Consider the following 18,340-nt stretch of genomic DNA (forward strand, 5'->3'; position numbering starts at 1 on the left):
TCAGTTCCTCAGTTCCTCAGTTCCCCAGGACCAAAGTCCACCACCCTAACCACTAGGCCACTCAACAGAGCTTACAATCTAATTAGGACAAATAAGGGATAAGGGAATTACTAAGGTGGGAATGACAAAACATTGGTACTGAACAAGTGAATAGGGGTTAGCAGTTAAAAGCAGCATCAAAAAGGTGGGCTTTTAGTCTAGATTTGAAGACAACCAGAGATGGAGCTTGACGTACTCAATGAAATTACACGGAGATACTTTTAAAACAAATAGGAGGAAATATTTTTTCACTCAAAGAACAGTTAAGCTCTGGAACTCACTGCCAGAGGTTTTGGTAACAGCGGTTAACATATCTGGGTTTACAAAAGGTTTGGACAAGTTCCTGGAAGAAAAGTCTATAGTCTTGTTATTGAGATGGACAAGGGGAAAGCTACTGCTTGCCCCAGGATTGGAAGTATGGAATGTTGCTACTAATTGGGTTTCTGCCAGGTACTTGTGACCTGAATTGGCCACTTTTGGAAGCAGGATCCTGGGCTAGATGGACCATTGGTCTGACCCAGTATGGCTATATTTATGTTCTTATGTAAGATACCCTCTCTTTGCATCTCCTCATCTCTCCTCTACCTCCTCTCTCACATCTGCAGCTCTGTGAGCTTAAATCACACTTACACACTCCAGCTCCTGCAGCCCTGCAGCAGGATGACAAATGCATACTCCCACTAGCCTTGCATCACCAACAGTAGTGCATACCTGCCCCACCCACTCGCCCTTGGTAGGTGCAAGAGGGGGCTCAGTGCAATTGGGGAGCGGAAGGGAGTTTCATTCAGCAGATTTACTTTTCACAGGTTCAGCAGTCCCAGGCTTTGGAACTAATGGCTATCCATCCCGCTCGCTCTCTCATCTTATTTCTACAAGAACTGCCACTTCCCCAGTAGAGGAATTTGAGCAATGCAAAAATTTGGCAAAGAGGGATAGAAAGGCAAGACCATGCCTACTGGCTTAAATCCTTGAGCTACAAGGGATAGGAAGGGTGAGAAAGTAAAGGAGGCAAGATAGCGTACATGGGCAAAAAAAATTGCCTCCATGAGATGGATCTAATCCACAGGAGAGGAATTCACTGGAGAGCCACAAAAACTTGTTCTTAGGGCCACATTTAGGAATTCCTGGTTTAAGGTGACCAAAATATGGAAAAACACTAACCTTTAATTTGTTCTCCTCTGGCTTTGTGTTCTCTCACTGTCATTTGCAGATGTTTGCAAGCTTTCTCTAGCCTTCTCTTCAGTTCCTGAACTTCATTCTTTGATTCCTCAAGTTGCTGGAAATGATGCTTGCAGCAAGAGTACTCCTCAGGATGGAGGTTAATATCTGTACAATTCTGATCTGCACAATTGTTAGGGAAAATAACAGAAGCCTAATTCAACTTATACGCATTGAACCTGACTTAACTACAGTCCTGAATAAACTGATTACCTGTCTAACATCAATTCAAGAATGAGAAAAGCACAACAAACTTTGCCTGAACCCAAGTAAAATGGAGCTTCTCTGGGTCACTAACACAAGTAGACACGTACCAGACATCAAAACCTCTTTTGAGAAGTACGAACTCCCCCTCAAATCACAAGTCAAGAACCTTGGAATACAGTTAGATTCAACACTTACTCTGATTCCCCAAATCAAAGCAACCTTCAAGAGGTGCTTCTACTATCTGCGACAACTACGCTGCCTCTCTCCTTACATCGAGAAGGAAAATCATATTCCAGTTGTGCATGCCATGATAACATCAAGACTAGATAATTACAGTAATGCACTCTACAATGGTCTGACTACAAAGGGTCTGCACCAGCTCCAAATGATTCAGAATGATGCAGCAAGACTAATAGAAGGTTGCAAGAGACATGACCACATTACACCATTTTTGCAAAAACTTCATTGGCTACCACTACAATACAGGGTTAAATTTAAAACACTTATGTCTGATCTTCAAGGCCCTTAAAGGAAATGACCCCAAATTTTGAAGAACAAGATGACTCTCTACACACCTTCAAGGACACTAAGGTCCTCCCAAGGGGTATCCCTAACCACACCCTCTCCAAAAGACACTATACAATGTGATACCTGTAAGCGAGCCTTATCCGGAGTAGCCCCCACACTCTGGAATGCATTCCCTAAAAGGCTCCGCTTGACTACTTCAGGAAGCAGGTGAAAGCTTGGCTCTTCAACCAGGCCTTTAATGGAAGAAGTAACTAACTTCTTAGTTTCATACATACGCACAAGGAGTGACACAGGCTGCACATACTGAAGCAGGACATGCTTATCCACTCCTACCCTAGATGATAACATTTAATCATCTCTCTGACCTCATGTGCAACGTTCTTTAAATTAGTCACCTTATTTTCCAGCTCCTCATACTCTCTTACCTATCTATATGTTCCACCTTTGCTTATATACTTCGCTGTCAATTAAAATGTTCTATTACGTATTGTGTTGACATTGTAAGTAGTATACTATGCCATACTTTGTATTATTTGAATATTTTTACTGCTGTGTCTATTGCTTATGTTTGATTTATTCTTACTGTACACCGCCTTGAGTGAATTCTTTCAAAAAGGCAGTAAATAAATAAATAAATAAAAACTTTTAATGGGATAAAGTGTGGTCTGAAATATCAAATTCCAGTCTTAAGCTCCATCATAAGTTCTGCAGATGCTAGACTTAAGCTTATCCATGCAAGTTAAAAGCTGCACTTTAACTGCCATTGTCCCTCATCCAATTTTAGTAGGTTCGCAATATTAAAGTACTTAGACTGTAACCTCCTAAGTCCCAAAAAAATTGTGAAATGCAGTAAGTAAAATGCCAAGCAAAGATACCATTATTGAAAGTCCTCAATGTTTTTTCCTTCTGTTGTCCTTTGACTTGAATTCTTTTGAGCTCTCCATTTGTTCCAGACCAGTTTTGCTCAGGACAAACATCATCATTTTTTAAAGGTCCAATCATATTTTCCTTGTTTTGCTGCAATTCACATAATACAAGTAACACTTAAATGTAAAAAAAAAAAAGTCCCCAAAGTTAACTGCTCAAGGCACACACTTCCCATTAAAATAAACATTTGCATCAGAACTGTGTAATGAAATAAGGAATGCACTAAAGGCTACCATATTTCTGAGGAAAAGAAAAGATTCTTAAGCAGAAGGTCATGGTATGAGGCTCATTTCCTTATTTTAACTCTTTAACAGAAAGAGTGAGGGATACTTGAGCAGACTCCAAATGGAGGTGGTAGAGGCAATGGTAAAATAAGAATTGAATACAGCATGAGAGAGTTGAAAAGCACACTTAGCTATGAGGATATAAAGCATGGAGATCGAGCAATTTGTTGTATACAGCAGAGAGGTGTGGTAGCCGTGTCAGTCCACTTTTAAAGGTAATCAACAGAAATAAAACATGAAAAAGAAAATAAGATGATACCTTTTTTATTGGACATAACTTAATACATTTCTTGATTAGCTTTCGAAGGTTGCCCTTCTTCGTCAGATCGGAAATAAGCAAATGTTGGGAGATGACAGTATATATAAGTGAAACATCAAAGCATTTCAGTGACAGTCTAACAGGATGAGGGTGGATAGGTGAGAGACAGGAAGAGTCGGGTGGATGAGGGACAAGAAGATATGCATGGAGATAGGAGGGTGACAAAGCAGTACAATTTTATGGATTATAATGGGCTAGAAAACCCAGATCTTTGTTAAGTCCTGTCTGGTGGGTGTCTAAATATTTAATCATTCTGACTTCAAAGGTCTTACGTATACAGCAGGAAGAGAAAATGAACAGAATGGATGATCTTGTGGTTTTATCTCATGTTATGTTCAAAGTTTCCAATTCCTCATCTTTTCCATAGCTTATGGGAGCCCTTCTATGCTTAATACCTATATATTTGGAAAGATTTGCAGTGCTTTTTAAATTTTTTGCAGTTAATTTTAGAAAATGTAGGCATTACTCAAACACACAAAAAGCAGAGTTATAAGTGTGAATAGGCATATGCGAATAGGAATCAATTTTAGAAGAGGTTATTACTTATGGCAGTAAGTCTATAAAGCATTTCCCCTTAATGTAGAGCCTGTTTTACATTTGGAAATTGGCTTTAATGAAACTGCATTATATCATACATGCATAAAAAGCACATACACAGAAAGCAAACACCTACTTTTTAAGCGAATGCTACATACCTGTAGAAGGTATTCTCCGAGGACAGCAGGCTGATTGTTCTCACTGATGGGTGACGTCCACGGCAGCCCCTCCAATTGGAACACTTTTCTAGCAAAGTCCTTTGCTAGTCCTCGCGCGCCGATGCGCACCGCGCATGCGCGGCCATCTTCCCGCCCGAACCGGCTCGTACCGGCCAGTCTCATATGTAGCAAGACAAGAGAAGGGAAGACACAACTCCAAAGGGGAGGCGGGCGGGTTTGCGAGAACAATCAGCCTGCTGTCCTCGGAGAATACCTTCTACAGGTATGTAGCATTCGCTTTCTCCGAGGACAAGCAGGCTGCTTGTTCTCACTGATGGGGTATCCCTAGCCCCCAGGCTCACTCAAAACAACAACCATGGTCAATTGGGCCTCGCAACGGCGAGGACATAACTGAGATTCACCTAAAAAATTTACCAACTAACTGAGAGTGCAGCCTGGAACAGAACAAACATGGGCCTAGGGGGGTGGAGTTGGATTTTAAACCCCGAACAGATTCTGAAGCACTGACTGCCCGAACCGACTGTCGCGTCAGGTATCCTGCTGCAGGCAGTAATGAGATGTGAATGTGTGGACAGATGACCACGTCACAGCTTTGCAAATCTCTTCAATAGTGGCTGACTTCAAGTGGGCTACCGACGCTGCCATGGCTCTAACCTTATGAGCCGTGACATGACCCTCAAGAGCCAGCCCAGCCTGGGCGTAAGTGAAGGAAATGCAATCTGCTAGCCAATTGGATATGGTGCGTTTTCCCACAGCCACTCCCCTCCTGTTGGGATCAAAAGAAACAAACAATTGGGCGGACTGTCTGTTGGGCTGTGTCCGCTCCAGATAGAAGGCCAATGCTCTCTTGCAGTCCACTGTGTGCAGCTGACGTTCAGCAGGGCAGGAATGAGGACGGGGAAAGAATGTTGGCAAGACAATTGACTGGTTCAGATGGAACTCCGACACAACCTTTGGCAAGAACTTAGGGTGAGTGCGGAGGACTACTCTGTTATGATGAAATTTGGTGCCTGTCAGTGAGCGAGATTACCCGGGCGCACTTCTTGAAGCCGCTGGGAGACTTCGATGTCATGGGCGGAAAAATCGCGCCGGCGAGATCAAAACTCGAAATGGCGAAAATGGCACCACAAAACAGGGGGAAGAAAAACTTCGAACCGAGGCCTAAATAGGGCCTACCCAGACGACGAAAGAAAACTTACCGGGGCAAAACTAGAGATACCGGAAGGGGAACAGACCGAAAAGGTCTCCTTCCGAACACCTTTTTTTTTTTTTTTTTGGCGAAGTCAAAAACTACGCGCGAGGTCAACTTTCGGGGCGCGAACGGCGAAACACGACCGTACCGAGCGCGGACAAAAGAAGACTGGCCGGCACGAGCCGGTTCGGGTGGGAAGACGGCCACGCATGCGCGGTGCGCATCGGCACGCGAGGACTAGCAAAGGACTTTGCTAGAAAAGTGTTCCGATTGGAGGGGCTGCCGTGGACGCCACCCATCAGTGAGAACAAGCAGCCTGCTTGTCCTCGGAGAACATATATTACATAGACATTCCTGAGGCCATACTTTGGGCTGAGCAGTTAAAAATAATAAAAGTGAATCTGGAAGACACAAATGTTTGGATATCCTTTCAACTGATTCACTGTTACTTTCTTAAAGTTACTGTAAAGGCCCAAAACATTTATTGACTCATCAGATCTGCAATTAGTCCGGTGAATACAGTTCCATGGATGAACAAATACTCCAGAAAAAAGCACAAAGGGCTCTCAAGAATGGAGCAAGTGTACTTTATTAATGGCCTAACACGGGCCTTGTTTCAGCGTAAACTAACACCTGCCTCAGGGGTCATTTCAACCAAGCAACATTCAGGGGTCCTTTTACCAAGCTGTGGAAAAAAACAGCCATGGGCTAGACGTAGGGTCGTTTCCCATGCCAGGGCGCTTTTCGCCGCAGTGGGTAAAAAGCCCCCAGACACACATGGCCATGTGGTAAGAGAACTCTTACCATGTGGTCACAAGACAGGGAGCCCTAACCACCAACCCAGTGAGGTGGCAATAAGGGCTCCCGCACTAACCCGGCAGTAACCGTGCAGTGCGCAGCGATGCCGGGTTACTGCCACGTTACTGCCGCACAAGCCATTTCCAGGGATTTTATTTTTCCCCCGGAAATGGCACATGCTTGGGTGGGACTATAGCTGGCAGCCACGTTGGACTGGCGGTAGTCCCAGAAGAGTGAGTGGTAAGCCCGCATTGGGCTTACCGCTGCTCTGTAAAAGGACTCCTCAATACATAACACTAGCAGGTCAACTAAGCATCATACTGTTCTACCGACCCCCAGGCAACTGGATTAACGCACAAGAAGATTTCCAGGACTTTGTTTCAAATACCTGCACACACCAACAAAATGCAATATTAATAGGTGACATCTGCACCTAGATAAACAGAACGACACCAACACAACAGCACTAATAAACTTTCTAGACCAATGGAATTTCACAGCAGCACAAGGGACCTCATCCTACACAAAAGGCCACCTCTTGGACATACTAGCACACAGGTTCTTAGCAAACAACAATCGCTCACTAGAAAACCACAACTGGGAAGAGGTGGTATGGTTAGACCACAACAAGCTCAACTTCACACTAAAATGGAAAGAGAATGGAAATAATAAAACACCAACACCACCACACAAATATACAATCAGAGGGAAAGTGGATAACCACACTCTCTGGGAAACAGTGAGGAACAAGCACAACTACCTAGCAACAAATGACACACACTTCATGAAACACTGGGATGAAACAAGCGAAAATATACTGAACAAAATAGCAAGAAATAACCAAGAACCTGGTTCAACAATGAACTACTAACTATGAAAAAACTATGTAGGAAACTTGAAAGAACATGGACCAAAAACAAAACACAACTAAATAAAGACATATGGAGGAGAGCTATAAGAACATAAACACAGTATACTGAAAGCTAAAGAAGAACACTACAACACATATGCAAACCCCAGAACAGAGTAATATAAAAAAAAAAATATTCTAAATCATGAACAATCTACTGAACACCCAGGACGTATTAGCAGCAAATGAAACACCACCTAATGCAAACGAGCTTGCACAGTATTTTGAACAATAAAAATAGCAAAAAAGCTTTGGGAGCGTTTCCTTTATGGCACAAACAGCTTGTTGGGTTTGTACCACAGTTTGGTATTGCTGGGTCCTCTTTCCCTGATGAAGCCCCAGTTGGCGAAACGGGACCATTGGGGAGGCCCGTAATTAAAGCAGCAAACAAGCTAAGTAGCTGTGGTTTTTGTCATTTAACTGTGACATATGGCATTTATTGATATTAGATGCTAGAAGCGCGTAAGTGAAACATATAGGAGGAGGTTGGTGGTAAAGGATCAGTGATTACATTAAGGTGACCATATTGATATGATCTTATTGATCAGAAATTGTCACAAGTCTGAGGTCCTCTCCACCTCATAGATTAATATTCATATCTCACAATCTATTGTGTTTTTTCCGCTAATTTTCCAGTTGTTATTGTGAACAAAAAAATAGGAAATACAAGAACCAAGCTCATGACACCTCAGACATCCATTACTGACTTCCTCCAAGAATGCGAAACCAACAATGTCCAAACCATGGCAGACAGAATCTAGTTCGCATTCGAACCACCTAACACAAACACAGTGAAGGAAGCACTGACAAAATATGCACATGCAAAATGCATACTAGACAAATGCCCCAACTATATGATGGAAAAACCCGCCAGAATGTTTCATCGAATGCATCACCAAACACAATACATACATGTTCGCAAAAGGACAATTCCGAAAGGGGAAATCATACTCACTCCAATCCCCAAGAATGCAACTAGCAAAATCAGCGATATCACAAACTACAGACCAGTGGCCTCAATACCACTGCTAACCAAAACAATGGAAGGCCTGGTATCACAACAACAAATGGAATACATGATAAAATTCACAATCCTTCATAAATCCCAATCAAGATTCAGACCACAACACAATACCAAAATGATCATAACAACCCTGATAACGAAGTTCGGGAGCTTAATGAGCCAAGGTCAGAGCATACTATTGCTACAATTAGACATGTCAAGTGTGTTTGACCTAGTAGATCATGAACATTAATGGCCCTTCACGATTACATGGGAATCAGTGGGACAGTGGCTACGTGGTTCGATGGCTTCTTAAAGACTAGATCCTACATAGCGAAGATGTCCAACCAGCTATCAGCATTTTTGGATCGCCATGTGTGGTGTACCAAAGGGCTCTCCAATATTGTTCAATGTAATGATGGATGCACTACGAAAAAAACTGGAACTAATGGGCTTCAATCCATACATATACGCAGATGATGTCACTATTTACATAACATTCAAAAGCAGTGTTACAGAAATAATGGACAAAGCCAAAACAGGCCAGGACCTTATGGAAAACTGGGCTGAAATGTGCAAACTCAAACTAAATAGAACCATGAATTTAGTTTTGTCCCTATCAAGTCCGTACAATTCCACATCATACCAAAACATTACAATCAACCATCAAACATATAAAATTGAAACACAGCTAAAAACACTGGGAATTATCATTGACAAACATCTAACACTGGACAACCAAATAGCAGCATTAACAACAAAACACTTCAGAACACTATGGAAACTGAGTAGGATCAGAGACTTATTTTCCAAGACAATCATTCCAGATTATAGTACAATCGTTAATATTATCACAATTAGACTAATGCAATGCAGCATACATAGTGTGCAAGAAGAACACACTAAAATCTCTAGAAACCATCCAGAATATGGTAGTTTTCAAGATATCAAAATTTGAAAGAGCCACTCCACTGCTTGAAATACTACACTGGCTACCAATCAAGGCCAGAATAATCTTCAAAGTGAGCACAATCGTTTACAAAATACTATTTGGCATGTCGCCCAAATATATGCTAATCGAATTATCACCAAGAAACGCAAGCCCAGAAACCAGAGGGTACCTGCTTCTACACCTACCCAACTGCAGAAATATAATCTACAAAACCATATGATTGGATTTAGTTACCTAGGATCCAAATGGTGGAACTCAATACCGAGAATAACAAAAAGAATCACCAACTATCTCCAGTTCAGAAAAGAATTGAAAACCTACCTCTTCTACAACTAAGTACTACACCATACAAGAACTTTCTTCTGCTCCCTATCTGTAAACCCCCACTTCTAGTCATTTCTTAACTGTTAATCACCTCCTAAATGTAAATCAATACCACAACTTCCTCCAATTATTATAATCTAAACCAGAACATGAATTGTAAGTCACTTTGAACCGAAACTTGTTTTTGGATAATAGTGGGATACAAGAATGCATAAATAAATAAAGTTGTTGCTCAAAAAGTAATAGCTCCGCACAGTGAAAATCCAGTGTTTGGCGCATTTGTTTGGGCGGTTTGTTCACCACCAGGAACTTATTCTCCCATCTTCAGAGTGGACTTTCACTTTGCAGAGCTATTACTGTTGGAGCAACAACCTATATATTGAGTGTTGCTTGGTTGAATTGACCCCTGAGGCAGGTGTTAGTTTACACCAAAATACGGCCCATGTCAGGTCATTAATAAAGCACACTTATTCCATTCTTGAGAACCCTTTGTACTTTTTTCTGGACTACTTGTACTGTGTACTCTGACCCTCTCCATTGTATGTTGCTGAACAAATACTCCGACACTTCTAACCTGTCAGGTTGTGAGTGTTATTCTGTCAGCAATCATGGGCTCCTCTAAGCAGCTGTCTGAGCTTGTGAAAATGAATGTAATTCACTCTTGTAAAGCGAGGAAAGTCTACAAAAAAAGGTGTCTAAACATTTCCACCTAGCAATTTAAACTTTTAGAAAAACACTGTTAAGAAATGGAAGTACCATGAATCTGTTCAAGTCAAGCCAAAGTTTGGAAGACCAGAAACCTTTAGGATAAAAATACCCAAACACTGGGGGGTAATTCTACAAAAGGCATTCACATATGAAAAGTCCTTTACAAAATTACCTCCTTAGAGGCTAATCTACTATAATAAAACTCACCCTCAACGTTCTGAAGACAACGTTCTGAAGTCACTCAGTCACTCCCTGAAGGGTTCATGGATTCATGGTGGTGAAGCCACAACACTGACCATGTCTCTCTGCCCCACCCTCGCATGACGGACCAATCAGAAAAAACACCCTCAACATTCTGAAACACAAAGGACCATCACAACACCGTTCCCAGGCAACACTAGGCAACGTAAGACGGACCAATCAGAGGAAACTACGTGACAGTAAGGGAGGAGCATTCCCCAACAGAATGGCTCATTATCTGTGCAGCACGGAGAGCACAGAACCACTGCTGGAACGAGAGAAGAATATTCCTGCTGTGGGTATGTGCAAAAATAGACCGGGGGGGGGGGGGGGGGGGGGGGGAGAAATTTTTAAATGCCTAATGCCAGTACAGAAGAGTTCTAGAGGGCCCATAGCAAAGGCTATATTTGGGATCGCTTGACATGGAGTCAGAGGAGCCGGAAAACAACGTGCCCGTCACCATCTGGGACGTGGGCGAACAGGACAAGCTGCGGCCCAGCTGGAAGGATTACCCGCGACCCAGCCAGCAGCAAACAGCGACCAAGGAAGGGGGAGGAGTAGGGAAACATGCAGAGCATGTTTCCCTACTCCTTCCCTGCCTAGGAATCGCTGGAGACTGGCTGCCAAACTAACGAAACAACCGCACACCGACGCACCACCTCCATCATTCAAAAGGCATCCACTCTTTCTTCAACAGAAATGCAAACTAATAATACAAAACAAAGAATACCCGTTTTCTCACGCAGCTACAGGTAACTCCCCACCCCCTTCCTCTTCTCCTTTTGCCAAAGCGGCTGTGCCCAACCATCCCCAGCCTCAGGCAAGCCGTCTCCCACCTCGGGGATTCCCCGAGCACCCGGGAAAAGACGGCGCAGCTTCCCGCAGCGCATGTTCCAGCATTCCCCTGCAGCCAGCCTGAAATGGACCGAACATACCGGATCACCACCCGATGGCCCGAGACCGTGCTCCTCTCCCTTCCGCCAACTTAAAACAACCATCCCCATCCTCAGGCAAGCAGTCTCTCACCTCCAGGATGCCCAGAACCCCAGCCCAACGGAAAAAGACGGCGCTGCTTCCCACAGCACATTTCTCTTCCAGTGTTCCCCTACAGCAGCCCTGAAACGGCCAAAAAATACCGACAGACCAAGAACGTGCTCCTCTACCTTCCGCCCATCTAAAACAACACTGCTGCCTCAGCACAACACAAAAAAAAAAAAAAAAACGGAAAAAACAATCCACCACTCAGCAAAGGCTGACCCCCCTACAACCACATTTACATTTCACCAACAGAAAGACCCCCCTCCACAAACTTCCTTGACAGACAAAACCACACACACACAATACGACACACACCCTCAAAGCCACACACCAATCCATCCCACTTTGCCAGCATAGCACAGCACATCCCCCAACCCCCCAATCAAAAAAACAAAACAAAACAAAAAAAAGACACACATCAACAACCTGCACACACACCCCACCCTCACACACACACACACAATATAACTCTGACACATACACACAAAAAAAAAACCCACATGCTAGTGCCCGTTTCATTGGTTTCGGAAACGGGCCTTTTTTACTAGTTTTATAATAAGTTTTCTTTGTGCATATCTGGTCACATATATATGCAAAGGGACTTTTATAAATACAGACCAAAAAAATACATGCAGTTAACCGGAGCATTCACTTAACTGTTGTGACCCAAAGAAGCTTGACATCTGATACAATACTGTTTATTATACGTACAGTATACAGTCTCCGTTAACTGACGTTAGGCTTACTTGAAGTAATCAGTCATAGTCCTCTGTACACTCTTGTGTCTGTGAGTTCCATAGACTACGTCTGCCAGACGGTAAAAACTGTCACAGCACTGACATCCAGTGGCCTCCAGATAGGCCCGCACGGTGTTGAGACTCTCCAGCGCTCTTGCAAAAGTGACAGGAGGTTGTTGAATTTCGTCAGCATGTGCCTCGTTGCTCATTTCATCATCTATTTCATCATCAGCCGTTCCTGCGTGTAGGCGCATATCTCAACATCAGTGCTGTCGTCAGCTGTTTGTAGATCGTAATCAACAGCTACGTAGTGATGAAACTCCTCTTCAGTAACACTGGCTGGGATGTCAATAGCCTGTTCATCTGACGCGTTTGCAACAGCTGCATCTGTCTCATCCCTCTCCACATCCCTAACAAAGCTTGCCCGCTTGTAGCAGTTCACAATGGTTACCTGTGTAACATGATTCCAGGCTTCTTTCTGCATATGTAGGGAATCCAACAGTGATAGATTACGAGCCAGTTCAACAGCACGTTTATCCTTGCCAGTCTGGTCATCCATAACGTTCATCAGACGACGTAGCACAAGAGTCTGATAATGCTTTTGAAATTGGCTATTATGCCCTGATCCATAGGCTGAATCAGAGAGGTAGTGTTTGGTGGCAGAAAGACCACCTTGTCGTTAGACAGCCTGACATCATCACTGTGTGCAGCACAATTATCACAAAGCAACAAAATCTGACACTTCTTTAGCCACTGCTTCCAAAGTTTCCCCAGTCATCCATGAATTTGCGTTAGCCTCGTATGACACAGGAAGTTGCTTAACATTCTTGAAGCAACGGGGCTGTTTGCTCTTTCCAATGACGAGTGGTTCCAGCTTCTCACTCCCATCCATATTGCAGCAAAGGAGGATCGTCAGTCGGTCCTTCGACGTTTTACCTCCTGTAGTTTCGGCTTGTTTGAATGCAAGTGTTCCATCAGGAATCGCTCGCCAGTAGAGACCGTTTTCTTCAGCATTGAAAATGTCACAAGGTGCAAACTCATTCAAGATGGTAGGAAGAACTGAAACAATCCAATTTTCAGAACCAAAGTCATCAGCGTCTTGTTTTTCACCATGCTGTTTCTTGAATTTTATGTTATTCCTCTCCTTCCATCTTTCCAACCATCCAACAATGGCTTTGAATTCAGTTAGTTCAACACTTTCAGCTAGCTGATTAGCTTTCTCCATAAGCAGTGAACCACTGACAGGAAACTGTCTGCTCCTGACTTGAGAAAACCACCGAAGAAGAGCATCTTCTACCTCTTCAGCTTTTCCCGCCCATTTTTGTTTCCGGTGTGGATTTGTATTGTTTTGCCAGTCTTCCAGAAGCTGTTCTTTCTGCTTCAAGATATGTGAAATTTGACTGGGATTGACACCTTATTCTTTAGCAATAGATGCTTGACTTTGTTTGTTTTCTAATTTTTTAAGAACTTCTATTCGTTCAGCTAGTGTTAAAGTCTTAGAGTTACGCGACGATGACGACTCCAGTGTACTAACAACAATCTTTCGCTTATTCTGCCTGTGGCAGTTAAAGGGGCGGTAAATTTGAATTCTCATTGGTTGTCACGCGCCAATCGGCTTCCCTATTCCGTGCATGCACTTATGCAGAGTCTTTCCTGCATATAAGCGAATCTTGCACTTATCAGTGGTGTGCTAAACCAAAGTTTGTCCCCATAAAAACTGATGGTGCCAAAAACGGGACTGAAGTACGGCATGCAGTTAAACAGAGCATGCGCTTATCCGACGTGCACTTAAATTGAGTGCACTGTACTAACAAACATATGTGCCTTATCAAGAAGGTGCATAATTTGGCAGGGGTGCAGTCTGGGCATAGCATTGGTAGAGCTTGAAGGTATGCACATTAACTATAAAATATTTTAACTGATGTGCATACTTGCAAACTGCATGCATGAACATTTGCACCTGCTCTCACACAGAAACGTCCACACCTGCATTTAAGATGCAATTTCTGCCATGTATGCCAGTATTTTATAAAGATTCATAACTGACTAGCAGGCTTATGTTCGAAAGAGAAGGGCGCCCATCTTTCTACACAAATCGCAAGATGGGCGTCCTTCTCACAGGGTCGCCCAAATTGGCATAATCGAAAGCCGATTTTGGGCGTCCTCAACTGCTTTCAGTCACGGGGATGACCAAAGTTCATGGGGGCATGTCGGAGCATAACGAAGGCGGGACTGGGGTGTGCATAACACATGGGCGTCCTCGACCCATAATGGAAAAAAGAAGGGTGTCCCTGATGAACACTTGGACGACTTTGCCTGGTCTTTTTTTTTCTTACGACCAAGGCACAAAAATGTGCCCTAAATGACCAGATGACCACCGGAGGGAATCGGGGATGACCTCCCCTTACTCCGCCCCCAGTGGTCACCAACCCCCTCCCACCCTCAAAAAAAATGTTTAAAAATATTTTTCCAGCCTCTATGCCAGCCTCAAATATCATTCCCAGCTCCGTGACAGCAGTATGCAGGTCCCTGGAGCAGTTTTAGTGGGTGCAGTGCACTTCAGGCAGGCGAAGCCAGGTCCACCCCCCTCCCTACCTGTTACACTTGTGGTGGTAAATGTGAGCCCTTCAAAACCCACTGTACCCACATGTAGGTGCCCCCCTTCACCCATAAGGGCTATGGTAGTGGTGTACAGTTGTGGGGAGTGGGTTTTGGGGGGCTCAGCACACAAGGTAAGGGAGCTATGCACCTGGGAGCAATTTCTCAAGTCCACTGCAGTGCCCCCTAGGGAGCCCGGTTGGTGTCTTGCCATGTCAGGGGGACCAGTGCACTACGAATGCTGGCTCCTCCCACAACCAAATGGCTTGGATTTGGTCGTTTCTGAGATGGGTGTCCTTGGTTTCCATTATCGCCGAAAATCGGGGACTACCATCTCTAAGGTCGACCTAAATTTCGCGATTTGGGCGTTCCTGACCGTATTATCGAAATAAAAGATGGACGCCCATCTTGTTTCAATAATACGGGTTTCTCCGCCCCTTCGCCGGGACGTTCTGTGAGGACATCCTCAGGAAAACTTGGGCGCCCCTTTCGATTATGCCCCTCTAGGTGACTTTATAAAACAGCATCTAAGTAGGCACCTACCTTGCCTTTTAACCTACATGCTGTTATAAAATTAACCTCCACATGATCATTTTTTAAAACACATTTTAAGCAACCAAAGCATTTATGGAGTTTGTACATAACAGTACAGTTGCCAATATTTATGCCAATAAATATTTATCCAATTTAAACTATTCATACCTTAAATTTGTAATGTACTATAAATTAATGAAGTACTATAGAAAAATCTGCAAGTTAGAAAGCCATTTCCTAGCACCAGCTATTTCATGAGTGAACACCAGGGGCAAAATACTATCAAAGTCATTCCAGCTGCTGGATTGAAAATGCTTCACCAGGGGCAAGAATAAAGACAGCATTTACAGTTTTGCAAAATTCCATGAAAGCCCAGTTTCTGTTCTTTTAAATAGTACAAATCTATAAAATTAAACAAATGGTCTTACCTTTTTGTACTCTTGCTTAGTACTGTCTAGAATTTTACGAACAATGTCTCTAAAAGCTTTTTGTAGACAAATTCTTAACTTTTCCCGATACTGGATACTCAATTTGCAGGATGCATTAGGCAGTTTAAGCACTGATGTGCCTAAATTTAATGTACCTTTATCCAGTTGCTCGTGAATTTCATTTAGTATATACTCAAGTTCAGCAAAAATCTCATTCTCTTGCTGTTCTTGCTCATTTTGCAGTTTCTTGGCTTCTTGAACCATCCATTCTTTCCGATTTTGCTCCAGGTGTTCCTTTATTTCATTTTCTTTCCAAGTAAGCAATTCACCTTTTTGCCTTTCAAAATTTTCTTTAGCTGAGGCAAGTACCTCCCTAATTCTTGTTCTATGATCATCTAAAAAAAAATGGTAATCTTTCTCATTTTGTTCTCGTATTCTGCAGATTTCTTCATGCTTTTCTTTTATCCACTGAGTTCGGGCAGTTGCCAGTTCAACTTTAATAATCGCTGGCAGTTCCTCATTTCTGAGTTCTAGCTCCTTTTGCAAGGTAAAAATCTTCTCTTGCAGTTCTCTATGTTTTACAGTTGCCATAACTTTCTCAGAGTTTTCAAGCACTTCCTTCCATTTCTCTTCAGCTGCTGCAATCTTTTGAAAGGAAAAGAAAATCAGCACAAAGCCAAAGAGTAAAAATTCTAAAGAAAAGTCCCTAGCCCATTGGCAGTACATACATTACTGCAACACTCTTGTATGTTCTTTCTAAAATAATGTGGCAAACAAGCAAAAATGTTAGAAGTTATCTTAAACGTCACTATTATCCAATTTAAATCTGATCAGTACATAGTGGAAGCCTATGCACTGATCGGCTACAGTCACCAACTTTATAAAACCGAAGTAAACAGGATTTAGTTTACATAAAAAGCAATACTTAGATTTTTTTTTTTTAATTTGGAAAAGAATGTCAAAACATTTTTGGAGGGAAAAAAGACATCAGAAAAAGCTTATTTTCTTCTACCTGTTTAGCTATATTAAGCTTGTTTTCCTTTTCCCAATTCTCATGCTCAGACTTTAGGTGAGCTTTATATTCTGCTAGACTAGTTAACTCTTCAAGCCATCGAGCACGTGCCTTTTTCACAGCCATTTCTACCTGGAAGAAAGATAGTTTCGTTATAGTAGAGTTGTTGGGTTTTCTAGAACAACACAAAGAAGCATTAGCTTGCTGAAAACTCAGATAATACATATTGTAGCAAACCTCTCATATGATGGGGCTGACGGTTACTCCTGAGGCTGATATAAAATAATTTAGTGGTGTCTTTGGCTAAAAATACAATCAAGTGCTCTACAGATGCTTAAAAGGTTAATAGGACTTATTTTATTAGATGTAAGAATAATTATTTGACCCACTGTAATTTCAAAAATATGTGTAAACAACAAGAATGTAGATGAAAGGAAGGACAAAGCCTCAAAGAGCTCCAGATCAGCCGACCTACAGAGCTAAAGATGATCACAATGTTCTGCTCTTCACCATGGTCTTAAAAAGCCTTCCCATCTTTAAAGAGTGACTGTGTAAATTAAATCAAACTGCCCATATGCGGCTTGTCTCAGCCCTTCAATGTGAATAGCACCAAACAGTGACACATTGTACAGTGCTTGTATTCGCTACTGCGCAACTTGAACACGGCACAGAATTCAAAAACTTCAAAGTTAGTACTTAGCTCAAGAAGCTTGACAAGTCGTCTCTCCAACGTTGCCCAACATTTCACTTTGCTGAAACTTGCTCTGCTGCTTTAGGGTCTTGTAAGTTGGGGCATGATCAAAGTGAAACACTGGCCAACGTTGTTCTGGAAAGATCTGATCATGCCCCAACGTACAAGTTGCTCTGTGCTCCCTAACAGCTATAGTTAGCCTTGTTGAACAGGTTAATGGACAAGAACCTGGGGAGGATATTTTATCCCGGTATTTCCCCTCTCCTTCTCCAGCTCCACTGCTTCCAACACACCAGATCCCTTCTGTGACAGGGACTCTCTTGTCTCTTGTGACTACAGCTTCACTGTTTAGCTGTCTCTGACAGAGAATCAGATCAGGTCTCCAAAATGACCAGGACACTCTGTGCCTTAGAGGACAGCTGTGGATCAGACAGCAACCCCTGTGCCTCTCTCTTCTCCCTCTCTCTCAGCCCCTAGAGCAGAAGTCAAGTCTCAGATGATGACTACTACTACTACTATTTAGCATTTCTATAGCGCTACAAGGCGTACCCAGCGCTGCACAAACATAGAAGAAAGACAGTCCCTGCTCAAAGAGCTTACAATCTAATAGACAAAAAATAAAGTAAGCAAATCAAATCAATTAATGTGTACAGGAAGGAGGAGAGGAGGGTAGGTGGAGGCGAGTGGTTACAAGTGGTTACGAGTCAAAAGCAATGTTAAAGAGGTGGGCTTTCAGTCTAGATTTAAAGGTGGCCAAGGATGGGGCTAGACGTAGGGGCTCAGGAAGTTTATTCCAGGCGTAGGGTGCAGCGAGACAGAAGGCGCGAAGTCTGGAGTTGGCAGTAGTGGAGAATGGAACAGATAAGAAGGATTTATCCATGGAGCGGAGAGCATGGGAAGGGGTGTAGGGAAGGACGAGTGTGGAGAGATACTGGGG

At 42.9% G+C, this 18,340-nt stretch overlaps 1 protein-coding gene across 1 annotated transcript in view; it reads right to left on the reverse strand.

The window, feature by feature from the left end:
• Positions 1-18,340, reverse strand: part of CEP152 (centrosomal protein 152) — a 139,960-nt gene that overhangs the window by 27,566 nt on the left and 94,054 nt on the right. Inside the window, exons 20-23 of the mRNA XM_030189556.1 lie at positions 16,713-16,844; positions 15,701-16,345; positions 2,868-3,009; positions 1,201-1,380 (exon numbers count right to left, since the gene is read on the reverse strand). Of these exons, the coding sequence (XP_030045416.1) occupies positions 1,201-1,380; positions 2,868-3,009; positions 15,701-16,345; positions 16,713-16,844 (1,099 nt within the window). The remainder of the gene's footprint in view (positions 1-1,200; positions 1,381-2,867; positions 3,010-15,700; positions 16,346-16,712; positions 16,845-18,340) is intronic.

Source organism: Microcaecilia unicolor, chromosome 1 (genome assembly GCF_901765095.1).
Source record: "Microcaecilia unicolor chromosome 1, aMicUni1.1, whole genome shotgun sequence".
NCBI classification, from domain to species: Eukaryota; Metazoa; Chordata; class Amphibia; order Gymnophiona; family Siphonopidae; genus Microcaecilia; species Microcaecilia unicolor.